This window comes from Haliaeetus albicilla, chromosome 1 (genome assembly GCF_947461875.1).
Source record: "Haliaeetus albicilla chromosome 1, bHalAlb1.1, whole genome shotgun sequence".
Classification (NCBI taxonomy): Eukaryota; Metazoa; Chordata; class Aves; order Accipitriformes; family Accipitridae; genus Haliaeetus; species Haliaeetus albicilla.
Window position 1 is genome coordinate 32368522 of NC_091483.1, and position 13541 is coordinate 32382062.

Sequence of the window (13541 nt, forward strand, 5' to 3'; positions counted from 1 at the left end):
CTTTTAAAACCAGGACTTAGCTTCATATCTTACTTTTCATTTTTACTCTGAGTGGCAAGTTCCATAGAAAAAGGGACTGAAGATGCAGACCTCCTGCCAGCTCACGTCCCTGAAGATATTGTCTGCTTTCAGGATTGTTTCTGTCCTAATCTGGGCAACAAATGCTCATGCATTTAATGCCAACCATTGAGAATTAAACTAGTCCACATATGATAATATTTTCCCTGGTGTAAATGATGTGGTTTTTTTTTTTATTTTATTTTATTTTTTGCTATGCTTATCTACCCTTCTGCCAGCCCTCTTGCTACACCATGTCCCACGGTGCCCACCTGGAGCCAAGGGTCTACTCGCTGCCTCTGGTCTACCTAGCTCTGTGCAAATGACCTAGGTAATAACTCTCAAGAAATAGTGCACAGGGATGTATGGCAAAGCATAATTCAGTATCGTTTGCTATTATTTTTCTTTCCTTCACCCTGCCTGCATTTTCAGAACCATCCAGATATGAAAATACATGCCTCCTGTTTGGGACCTGTATCGAATTTTCATGTAAAGTCACAAATATATTTTGCGCCATTAGGAAGTTTTACCTTATGCACTTTCAGAAAAGGCTCTGTGCTTTTCAATCAAGGCATTAATTCTTTAAAATGGGGAATTTAAAACTTTTTCCTTTTTCAAACAACAGAGGCTTTTTTAGAAACATGATTTTGCGAATACCTGCTGGCCTGTTCATTGTCAAACAGGCCAAATCTCATTCCATTTCTGATGGCTTAATATTCATATGAATAATTCATTAATTGCCACTGCTACTAACATGATATTATGAGAATATCTGCTGTATTCTAGGTCCCTTTCAATAAAGCTGAGGAGCTGAAAAAGAGGAGGATAAACTGAAATAGCCAAAATGGATATCTAGCTAAATTCGTTCTTGGACAATTGTTCATTCAAGACACTCTGAATTTGTTTGGAGTTATTATGCTGCCCTTTGATTGGGCTACATTTCAGAAACTCAGAATGCATTTCAGAAATTCACCAGCAAGTCACTTGAACTTAGAAGTAACTTGTCAAACACACAGTTTAAACTTTGGCTGCACGTGGGGAAGCAGTTCAAGACAGAGACATCTGATATTTAAGTAAGACAACACAAACCTTTTCTAGAAGGGTAGAAGGTGTGGTATTAATCTGAGTCAGTTAAAACATTGAATCACATGTACACAGGCATGACTATAGTTCCCCTCAGAATAAAACACAAAGAATTATTTCTTATTCCTCTTTATGCAAAGGAGAGAATTCCCATTAACTTCAGAGGAGCCAGGATTCACTGCCAAATGAAACCAGAGATTTCCAATTGGGGGACATACTGTATTCTGTCATATTCACAAAGAGATTTTGGGTTGGATCTGCAGATACATAGCCCAGAATTATTAAATTAATCTAGGGAAAGGAATTAGTAGATGGTTGCAGATGATGGGAATTGTTCAGCACTCACTCTTTGAAGGACTGCTTTGGGAAAATTAGTTGCAATAATTTATCATTTTCAGACTGCAGAATGTTTCATTTCATAATAAGTATAATGCAGTATAACCCAGTTGTTGCAATTTGCTGTCCTCTCAAATTCTACTACAATTTTTAGAATGAGTAATTTTCAACCTGAAGGCATAACAAAATGAAATTGGAAGAGGAGAAGGGTTGCTATCTAGAAAGCCATGACAGATTCGAAGTGTTAACAGAACAAATTAACAAATTAATGTTAACTTCTTAAACCTCAGTGAAAAAGAAACCTATTCATATTCAAAGGTATTATTATTTAAACATAAGCTTTCTTGTTTCCCAGGTCAAGACCATACTGTTAGAAACTGGCAGAATTAATAATAAAAACTAATCATTCATAGTCAATAATAGATTCTTTATTTTTAACAGAAAAGTATTGACTTAACTGAAGAACTTGGAGAAAGATGGAAAAGTATGATAAAGTTCGTTGCTAAAATACAGCTGATGGGTGAAATCCCTCTTGCACTCGCATCAAAGGCAAGAATTGCACATTTTCATCACACAGGTTAACTATGTCTCCTGTTTTGTCCTCTCCAGCAGATATAGAACCAGATGAACACTGCACTTCCACATATTACTATGGCCTTGATTTACCTGAAAGAGTTCTGTTGATTTGTCCAAACTATAACTTGAAATTTTTATTCTATTTCACAGAATTAATGGCCTTAACAATAAATTTCCTTCACTAATAGCTGTAAAATGAATAGGGCTTAATGAAATTCTAATCAGCGTCTTTGTTGATGTAGTTTTTCTAAATTGAATAACAACAGAGGGACTAAAAGTCTAATTTTAAAATGAGAGAAAACAAGTATTAATACTTTTTTTTATAGCTTTGCTTAATTTCCAGTGTGATGGCATCCCAGCTAAGAATCCACTCAAATTCAAATATTATACCTATTTATTCATTCTATTCCAGTAAAAATAACATAATTGTGCCTTTATAATAAGATATGTGAATAAAGATGGAAACCAAGCTATAAATAGCAACAAGGAAAGGCCCTATAAGTTTATCCTATAGCAACATATATGTTTCACGTAATGATATACTTATGACAGCTGTTTAGAATCCAGCATACCCTCATGAAAAACCCTTACTTATGCATAGTAAGAGCAGTAAGAGAAACTGCTAGAGAGTAAGCACCTTAAATAATGCTCTGGCACCCACAGGGGTGGCAGCAACGTCCATGGATATCCAAAGATTAGAAGAGGTTAGAAATAAGTAGCACTTTGCAATTCTGGCATCTCCACTGTCCAACTTCTCTTCAGGCTTTCAGTTAGTAGCTTGATGTTCTGTCAGTGTCTGCCTGCCTCTCTCAGCGCCATGAGAGTTTGTGGATAAGAGAGAAATAGTATTTTATCTTCCTGTTTTCTGGCATTTGGGGGAAAGTACCATCAGTCAAGGGAACTGCTAGTGACAAATAGTGTTTCTGGCTCATGAGTTTGCATAAGTATTTGCTTCCTCCCTTTATTCACACAGTTTACAAAATCCTTGCCTCTCATCATTGCTGGGTAAAATCAAATGAACCTCAATTTGTAGTGCGGTTCACAGTTGGTTTTGTCTAGATTGCACTGACCAGCCATGCAAAGCTCTACCATTTTAAGAGAATAAAGGAAGGTTTATGCTACAAAACCAATATAAATCATTTGCATCTTCCCCATGTATTGCCATCAGTGCACATTCTACGTGAAAGGAGCTTCAGTTAGCAAAATGGTAAGATAGCAGATTTTAGCACGATTCAGACTAATCGTGTTTTTCACTAGTTGTGCATGGAAGTTGTCACCAGTTGTGCTTTAAAACTGTCAACAAAACCAAATGGTTTTTGTGTGCTTGCATGAGGCAGTGTGTGAGGACTGCAGTGAGGAGACTGAACTGTAATGTGCTATGTGCTGAACTTTGAATGTCTGCCTTCTGTTTTTACTATTAATATAGAATCCTATCAGCATAACTAATGACTTTTTTGTATTTTTGCAAGTTGCTAAATATTCATGCTATAATGACTTGAAGGAAGAATGCTCTATGGCATGTTAACTAAAATAACTGGGGATGAAATCAGAGGAATAGAGTGGGGAGAGGGGGAAGAAGAAGAAATGCCAAAGAAAAGTCAGAGACTCTAATTTGAATTTATTTTGCTAGACAACATCCACAGATCATTTTTGTCAACAGAAAATTACACTGAATCAAATAACATGAGTATCATGCAAAACATAAAGACCAGCCACTGCCACCATGATGCTATTTTGATGAACATGCAATTAAAGTATAAAAAAAATCCACTGTACTGCTTTGTCTTTTTCTGTGCATTCATCCTTCTTATTGGTTGGAGCTTTTTTGTTTTGTTTTGTTTTGTAGATATTACCACAGGAAGTTCTCTAGTGTGCTAAGAGCTGGAACAGACTGGACAGCCTGACAGATAATAGCTTTTAAAGACCCATAAAATAATTGGAGGGGTGCAAAACTGCTTGCTCTGTGGCACTGACACGCTCTGGTGATTTCACTTTCCACTCCTGACTGAGCCTTTTCCTTCATCATGCAATGTCAGCAATGCAAACCGTGGAAACCACTCTTGCCTTGCTCTTTACAAGCAAGCGGTCAGGCCCTCAAACACTGAATTGGTAATGAAAAACACGAGTAGATAGTAGAGAGAAGGAAGTAGCTCAATATAACCTTTACAGTTCTGCAGCCCTGGGTCAACTTTGTGTTTGGGCATTGGTCCAAAGAGGCCTATACATCTCTTATTAATTTCTTTTTCTTTCTTTCTTTCTTTTTTTCCACTCTAACAACTTTTGCTCAAGCAGCCAAAGTTTATGACAATGAATACACTGGCCTCATATCACAAAATACCTTCCTATTCTGGTAGACATTGTCTGTTCAGCTTTAAACCCACAACTTTGCTCCGGCTGCTTAATGCAAGGTGTTCACACAGGGAAAGAACCTGGCTGAAGAAGAGCTAGGAGGGGACGGTAGATGTTTTACTGAACTAATGTTACTCACCCTAAGCTGACCTTGAATATTTTCCAAGTGCAGCAATTTGCGTTAGACTACACTCAATTTGGCAAGGTAATTGGAAGGCAGCTATATCTTATGAATCATTTAGAGTTTCAGCTAGGTCACTTTAGCTTACAGGGCACTTGAAGTTGTGGTTTATCAATTCATACGGTTGTGTTACCTAATTTAATATGTGTCTGTGGAAGAAATGGGTTTTAATGTGTTTGATTCACTCAGAAATGAACTGTACTGATAAATAATTTTATTTTGTAGAAATTGCTCCATTGCTCTGGTATTGAGAAGCTGAAATCAGACACTCCAACACCAATTAAGTTCTTGGTAAAATGGTGTACTTAATAAAAAGTTGAGCCAAGAGGAAGAAAATACATTTCTGCTAGTGCAAAAGGATGAGGATCTACTTACCAGCACAGTCACCACACGCAGAACCACTCCTCGCATGTTATTCTCCAACTTTCTGTCTGTTAGTGACCCATTCAGACCAGTGATGGGATTCCAGCAGCCGAGCTGAAAGAGAAAATAGAAATGATTTCCTCGTTGCTCATAAAACTTTGCCAGTCGTTCCTCTTAGGTGGCTTTAAGCAGGAAGGTACCAAATAAACAGCACCTTCTGGAATCAATGGGATGGAAAGTGAGGGAAGGGCTTGCTCACAGATTCATCTTTAAATTGCAAATGAAGCAATTAGGGATATCAGTCTGAGCTTTTAAATACCAGTGTGCAATGGATGACAGCATCCAGAGTTTGGGGGTATGTGTTTTGCTTTAGAAGAGCTCAGGGAGGACTTTTATGTTAATGAAAACCATATTAAAAGTAGTATGGCTGTAACAACACTTCTACCTTACTTTCAGTAATACACTACGTCCTGGTTTTGGCTGGGATAGAGTTAACTGTCTTCCTAGTAGCTGGCATAGTGCTATGATTTGGATTCAGTATGAGAAGAGTGTTGATAACAGACTGATGTTTTCAGTTGTTGCTAAGTGGTGTTTAGACTAAGTCAAGGATTTTCCAGCTTCTTGTGCCCAGCCAGCAAGAAGGCTGGAGAGGCACAAGAAGTTGGGAGGGGACACAGCCAGGACAGATGACCCAAAACTGGCCAGAGAGGTATTCCATACTATGTGATGTCATGCCCAGTATATAAACTGGGGGGAGCTGGCCTGGGAGGATCGCTGCTTGGGAACCGATGGCATTAGTCAGTGAGTGTGAGCAGTTGCATTGTGCATCACTTGTTTTGTATATTCCAATTCTTTTATTATTATTATTTTTGCCATTTTATTATCGTCATTATTATCATTATTAGTTTCTTCCTTTCTGTCCTATTAAACTGTTCTTACCTTAACCCACAAGTTTTACTTTTTTTCCCCCCAATTCTCTCCCCCATCCCATGGGGGGGAAGAGTGAGGGTGAAGTGAGTGTGCAGCTGCATGGTGCTTAGCTGCTGGCTGGGGTTAAACCACAACACACTAACTGGAGAAATAATAGCTACCATCATTTTAGCACGCTGTCTGCTCCAGCCCATCCTTCCTAGCAGAACTCTGATGAAAGGAATTACACTAGTTTTAATTAAAGCTTATACTACTCATTGACAATGAAACATCAGTGATTTTTAGCCAGGTTAAAAATCACTTTTAAAGATGATTGAGGAAAAGACCATTGGATAGGCATATCACAGTATTGAGAAAGGACTGCAACAGATAATGCAGAAAAAGGAATTCAGCTGTGAGATGCTTTGCATTGGTGTTATCATATTTCTTGGACTTTTACGGACATAAGCTTTTTCCCAGGGATCTCTCTAGGACTAAATGCCCTTCAACCTGAATTTAGTAGATATTGACCTGTAATTTAGCTTCTCTGAAAATATAACTTGTGTACATTTTTACACCATGGTAGATGCTTTTCTTGGGTACAGAGAAACAGACCGACCAACCAACCACTCATCCCTTAGCATCACATATAAACATTACTGGTTTCATTTTTGTAATTCATTACCACATTCATCTGGCTTGTGCAATTACTGGTGTTAAATCCAAAACCCAACAAAAGGTCAATCACGGACTTCAGAGGACTTTGGAGTAGAGTCTCAATTATGGCATGTAAGCTAATTGCCTATGTAAACCTGTTATACAAAGGTGTTGGCACCTGCAGATACCAGTTCTTGCTCTGAATTGCCTTCTCCATGGACTGTGCCTGAAATCTATAGAGGGATGCTCATCTTCCGACTTGGATAGCTAACAAGCCTCTAAACTCAGGTGGTTTTCATACCCCTATTTAAAGGCACAAAAGGTCATGCTCTGACAAAATCAAGATTAACGTCAGTAGGTTACTGCTGGGCCCAGTGGCCTCTACTAAGACTAGTCTCTCAGAGAATTCAGCCCTATAATCTATGAGAAATATCAACTGTAAAACATGCAAAACGTTATTGTACTTTAACACAGTCACAGAAATGGCAGGGTGCCTGAACCAGCTGAAGGGGTCTGTGAAAGAATGGGAGTAGCTTTGCTGACTGTGATTGAACACAAATTTACAGAAAACATTATTTTCAGTCCTTCATGGGAAAAGCCCTTGTATGTGTGTTTCATAGATCTTTCAAAGTGAGACAGAAAACAAGGAACAAACTCCGAGTACACACATTTAACAATTTAAGAAGTGGACCGTTTGAAATATTTGTTTTCTTCATTACACCCACTAGGCTACTTTAGAGCAACTTCTAAATGATTTAATTTCAATATATTCATATCAATTCTTGGAAGATGCCTCCTTAAGAAACGGGTGCCTCAAAAACTAAAAAACCCAAACCTTTCTGCAATGATATAGAGGTTAGGTTTGACTCGATGATCTTAAAGGTCTTTTCCAACCTAAATGATTCTGTTTCCTAATAGAAGATGGCCTTAAAGCAATGTAGTCACTCCTCTCTGCCATTTTCAGAAGTGCTCAGAGCTGTCCTAATTCTTGCTACTTTGAAGTTAAGGTTATACTATTGTCAGGGAATGAGCAAGGGTAATGCTGAGCATATTTTTAATCTCAAGTAATAACTAAATCAAGGATCTACTGGATTCAGAACTCCAGCAGAAATCATTGGAAGTAGCAATAGGATATGAGGAGGAACTAAAGTATGAGGCATCATCTCTTCCAATTCCTTGTCTGTCCAATAGCTATTTCTAAATAAAAGCATGAACTATTACAGCTTGTTTCCCTCACTTCATGTTCCCATCTGATCACAAAGACCAACAAGAGATTATAGTAGCCATCTCTGCTTCTTCTATACCTCCATAGCATGTCTAGCTGTTCACAGCAGTATGGATGGACTGCTGGCACATTCCAGGTCCTCATCACTCCTCTGGCAAAGCCCTCCAACACTCTGAGCTGAATAATCTACTTGCTGATGTGTGTTACCTGTAACAATGCAGTGAAATGTAGTGAATGTATTTGAAGTGTGTGTACTGTACACTGTATGTAATAAACCACTGCCATCCTACAAAGAAAAGCATTCGATAGTCTACATTTTCTGTACTAAAAATATTGAAAACAGCACTGAATTGAGAACACAAGTGCATTAAATTAATTCCACAATTGTCATTCTTAGTCACATAAAGAAACTAATTAGAACTTAGATCCACTTAGCATATCCAAATGTGTTGGAAGCATAATTACCACTGAAACCATACTGCTTTTGACAGATTCAAAACCCTAGGAAGTTATTGAAAAGCCTTTGTATCCTTTTGATGTTAAAGTCCATTTTTAATTATGTACATTAATGTGCACATATTTATATAATTAACTTTTTAGCCCGACCCGTTCTACCTTTTAAGGAAAAAAAACCCACAACATAACTGACTCCTGGATATTTAGCATAGCACTAATTCTCCTTCAAAAAGGCAGATTTTATTTTCAATTACTGTGCATTTAATTTTCAATTCAATTGTACCTTTATGTAGCACAGCCATGGCGAAGACAAATGTGCAGTGCCTTGTCAATAAAGTTCAAATTGATTTTGAGTGGGAGCTGCTTACTGTTATTAGGTGAAAACAAATCAACACTTATTGATGACAATTTGAGCCTGTCATTGAAGCAAGCAGCAAATGTAACTTGCTGAAACAGCAAGATGGTGGTGGTATGAAGCTACCTTTTCAGCTCTATCTCTCGCTTAACTGCTTCTGCAATGCATTTGTTGCTTCTGCAGTTACTTCCTTTTTCTTTTGTTCTGTCTCTGATAGTTGAAATGAGAGAATAGATCAGGCAATAACAGAATCTCACATTAATTCTGGTTGATTTGTGTAGAACAATATGGGGGCTAGAAACTCTCTATTGAGCACAGTACTTGTCATCTTCATACCATATGAATTTTGTCATTTATAGTGCTTGGTACTTCAGTTGCAGTTTCTTTTATTTATTCTAATGACAGCATTCACTTTGCTACATTCAGTTATAAAATGATGAAGATGGAAAAGTTGTCAATGTTCTGCTTCCTTTTATATCAAATTTACAATCTCTTACTGATCATCCCACCTCCCAGCTTGTTATCCCCTTTATCATCATAATTAGAATGTTTTTTTCTCTCATGTTTTTGTGGCAGAGCCGAAAATTGATCTCCCTTCTTCATTAGAAATTTTTGCCTATGTGAACTATGCGTTATGGAAGGTCTGTAATTTGTATACCAATATTAAAACAGGCAAAACCTATCCTATGTATATCTGCAATTTCAAGACACTGATTTATAAGGAACTTGGAACACTAAAATCTATAATGCTTTTACGACAGCTTACAGCCAGATTTTCTCCCCTACTTCCTATGAAATCAGTGAATTCCGCTGGATACCTGAGAACTTTCACTTTTTTTCTGGCAGAGTAAAATGCAGATTAAAACTGTCAATTAATTGAGAAAAACACATTGGCCTGGTGTGAAAGCAGTTGAGGACAACCAAAGAAAATAAATAAAACCAGAATACTGATATGAATGCATTACTTAAGTGCTTGTCACTACAGGAGAGTGTATAGTGTTCTGTTACTCCAATTAATATAGAAAATATAAAGGAACCAGTTCATCCAGCACTGCTGTGCAACCACCTCTGACCTCAGACTGCATCACAGAAAAACTACAAAACAGTCAAGAGCAGAAAACAGTCTAGAGAAGCTGCAAGGGAAATCTGAAAGATAAAGCACCACTACATCTGCAACTGGAATGGATCAGGACACCAGGATTTCTTTCACTCCTCTTTCCTTTATTTTCCTGGCAATTAAAGAAAAAGAAAAGAAAAAAGAAAAAAGAACTAGAAAAAAAAGAAAAAAGAAAAAAGAAAGTAAAAAAGAAGGAAAAAAAACCCAAAACCAAACGAAAAAATGAACGAGATCTTGGTTTTACTACAGACAGCTTGACAAAACATTTCCAGTGGAAATGCCCGCCACAGAGCACTGTTGAGGAACCACTCTATCAGCAGCTCATAAGAGAGCCGGTCACCCACAGAAATATGAGCCTTCTCGCCTGCAGTACCCATATGTTCTTCAGAAACTCCCTTCTCAATTTTCATCCAGGTCCAACCTGCTTCAGGAACTGACTTTTTCCAAGATAGGACTTCAACAGAAGAAAAGTGCATTAACAATGCCCTTCTTGATTCCAAAGCATAATAAATTCACACAACTGGAAAAAACATCATGAAGCTGTCATGGAACAGCACTCAGCTAGGAGATTCTAACTCCCAGGTGTGCTAGGAAGACTCAAAATGGGATACACACACACACACACAAAAAAAAAAAAAAAAAAAAGAAGAAGAAAAAGGGGGTTTTTGTGATGCATGGATTCAGCTTTTACAAAATTTGCTAGGACACCAGTTTAGACAAAATTCAAGCCTGGCAACATAGAAATAGTTTTGCACAGAGTATTCCTGATGCCTCTTGTCAGCTGTTGTTTAATACATCTGACAGTGACTGGGAAATCAGAGACTAAATCCTATAGATGAAAGACTATGTCTCACAGAAGAAACACCAGAAAAGATATGTTTCAGTTGTCATTCTGATACTGTCAGTTATGTAAAATTTAGTCGGACACTCTGTCACCTGGTTAAAGAATCCTTTCAGTTCAGCTCCCTAGCCAGCACCCAACAGTTGGTCAACCAAATCTGCAAAACGTCTGATGGCCAGGGGTTAACCAAGGGCCTTTGTACTCCTGGGCTTGATTAAAGAAACAAGGATTAGTTTTGCTCTTCACAGCAATTTCCTAATATGACTGGTTAGCAGGAAAGCTTTCTGTGTTTAACTTCTCCCTTCACTGGAGATTAGGCAATAGTCAGCAAACAATAAGTTGTTAAAATCAATAGAAAATACTGTGTTCAACAAATTGGATAATGTATAGCGGCACTTGTTTCTCCTCCATTCTGTGTGCTGAAACCTATATAGTTCTGTGCATTCAGTTAATTATTTTGTACAGTATGTTTTATTGCTTTAATTTGTCTCTGGACAAGAAGGAATGACCTGCCCCTGGACTCTGTTATTTTCAAGCTATGTTAGGAAATGTGAATACCCAAGTTTAGTTTTATATCCAGTGGCTTAAGGATTATAATCGCAGCAGTCAAGGTGGTCTATTTGTTTTATTAACTGATCATAGACACAAGTGCAATAACCCAAGTAAGAATTTCCTTCCTCGAAGCCAAAGCACATGGCAGAATAATGCTGCACACAGTTAATAAAATGTTTTGCTTTGGGGACTGCCCAAATATCCTTTTCATATTGAATTGAAATAAAGAAGCTAATGGAAAGTTACCTGCTGGTAACCTGCTGTTTGTTTGCCTACCAGCTCTCAACTCAATATTTTCTCAAGGACTCATGCACCCAAATTGGTGCCAGAAGTTATAATTGGATGTTTTAGACCACTGACAAATGTTGAATATATGGGAAAAAACCATAGACTGCATAGCTGCTCTCACACTGCGTGTTCCACTCATGAAGCTCATGCTAAGCACTTAGGCCAAGCTTCCAGATGAACTCTAATGGTATGATTTTTGGAAAGTATAGTAAATCACCACATCTCAAAGATAATGAACCATGTCCCCAAGTCAGTGGTGTTTTTTAATGGTCCCTCACTTTTTTCCCCCTTCATCTCTACCTTACTTTCTCTATTACTGCTTTCCCTTTCATTTGAAATTTGGTGGTTTTAATCTATCATTTCCCACTTCTAAGTGTCTTCTCTTTTATCTTCGGAAAACACCCTTTTTTCCTTCTTTAGTCCTGTCTGTGAATTCAGTACTCCCAGTGGTTCCCTAACCTGTGGTTATCTTGCTCTCTCCTACATTGCAATGCCTTTTGCCATTTCTCTGTGTACTTTCAGCATACTTTCTTTCCTCTTTGCTTTTCTTTCCCTTGATCTTCCCTGCTGTTTCCTATGCCTTTTTCCTGTCTTGCTCTTTTAGTTTAGGGTTTGGGTTGGTAAAGGGACCTTACTTCTCACTTCATCCAGCTTTGACTCATCTTTCAAATCACTTTGGGTCCTTTCTCCTTAGCCCTTGGATTGCCTTTTCTCTCACACAGTTCTCTATGGAAACTTTCCCTCAACTCCTCCCTCTCCTCTTGTGTTGTGAGGGAGATGGGACTTACCAAAATACATTACCGTATGGCCCTGCTTCTCTTGCTTTCACCTTTCATATTCTTTTCACTCCTGTCCCCTGAAATCCTTAACACAACTCTGAAGAAAAGACCCAGACAAGGATATTAATGAGCTGGATGGTGTCTCTTTCCCAGTGCCTCCATATTTCAATTAAGTCAAATACTCAGAAAACCCTGTTCTTTGACCCAATACAGACATCACCCCTTTGCCATTTGGTGACTTCACTGTGGATCGCTGTGCACAAAAAGCTCCCCTGGGAATCCCGGCGGTGCTCAGGGGTTGTGTGGCAGCAAGCATTCACAGGGAAAGTATCGGTCCTTCTTCATTCCTTCTGTACCACAACCCAGAGCACAGAGAAAGCACAGGCATGCAGGCTACTGGCATGTTCTGGCATTGCTTAAATGCCAAAATGACCTTTGCGACGAGGCAGGTTTTGTCCTCCTTTTGCTGAAAATTGAGGTAAGAGTGTAACAGCTGACAAGAGCATGTTGCTGGTGGCTGGCAGTTTTGGTCAACAGCTATACGGAGGCCAGTAACCACCCAAGATGAGTAACACACTTGCCTTTCAGACTTTATGATTCGACCTGACTTGGCCATATATCACCCAGAATACACTGCAAACAACAGGAAGTTGGGAAGGAAAAAAGGAGTTTCACTGAAGACAGATATTGGTTATTAAGTCTAACATCTACTTTTATGATTTTTTTTAACAGTATATTTTACTGTCTAGAGGCTGTGTTATCACCTTGTTGTGGTTTATCAGGTGATGTAAATAAATTAACTTAAAATAACATAAATAACATAACATAAACTCTTCCTCCTCCAAAAAAAGAGAAAGTAATAATCTTTCCCCAAAACACACATACACACACTTTCTTTTTTCTTCAGAAGGCAACCCCCCCTTTAGACTATCAAAGTTCTTCATACTGCCAGAGTAAAACTCATTAATATCGCTTCTATTTTACACTGAAAGCTTGCTCACTGATGTCTGAATTATTCCAGAGAAATTGGTAATACCAAGTAAGTTCAGATTTGTGTGTAAATACAGTCACTTTGATTTTTAATTGCAAATCCTTGTCTCCTTTCTCATTAAGCATATTAAGAGTTTAAAAGGATCTCTTTTATCTAAATCATGTAAGGTCTGGAAAAAAATACTTTAAAAATCAGGGTTTATAATTGAATTTGGTCCATTTTGTGCTGGGACACCACTGCATCTTTATGACACCAAAGAGCAGAATATTTGAAGTTACTACTCCAGCTTGTATTAGATCACAATATATAAGGTTTTTGTATCATAGTAAAACCTTTGGTCAAACCTGATCAGTGACAAACAATGAGAAAATATTGTTTTCCACTGGGTTGCATGGAACCTCTCTACAGGTAGCAAGAAAACATGCG

At 38.1% G+C, this 13541-nt stretch overlaps 1 protein-coding gene across 2 annotated transcripts in view; it reads right to left on the reverse strand.

Moving 5' to 3' along the window:
• The window catches only part of GRID2 (glutamate ionotropic receptor delta type subunit 2), a 737357-nt gene that overhangs the window by 151460 nt on the left and 572356 nt on the right, over positions 1–13541 (reverse strand). For both annotated transcript variants that reach the window (XR_011324830.1, XM_069784511.1), the window contains exon 9: positions 4958–5059. Coding sequence is in view for 1 of the 2 variants with exons in the window: in XM_069784511.1 (XP_069640612.1) it covers positions 4958–5059 (102 nt within the window). In the remaining variant the exon portion in view is untranslated. The remainder of the gene's footprint in view (positions 1–4957; positions 5060–13541) is intronic.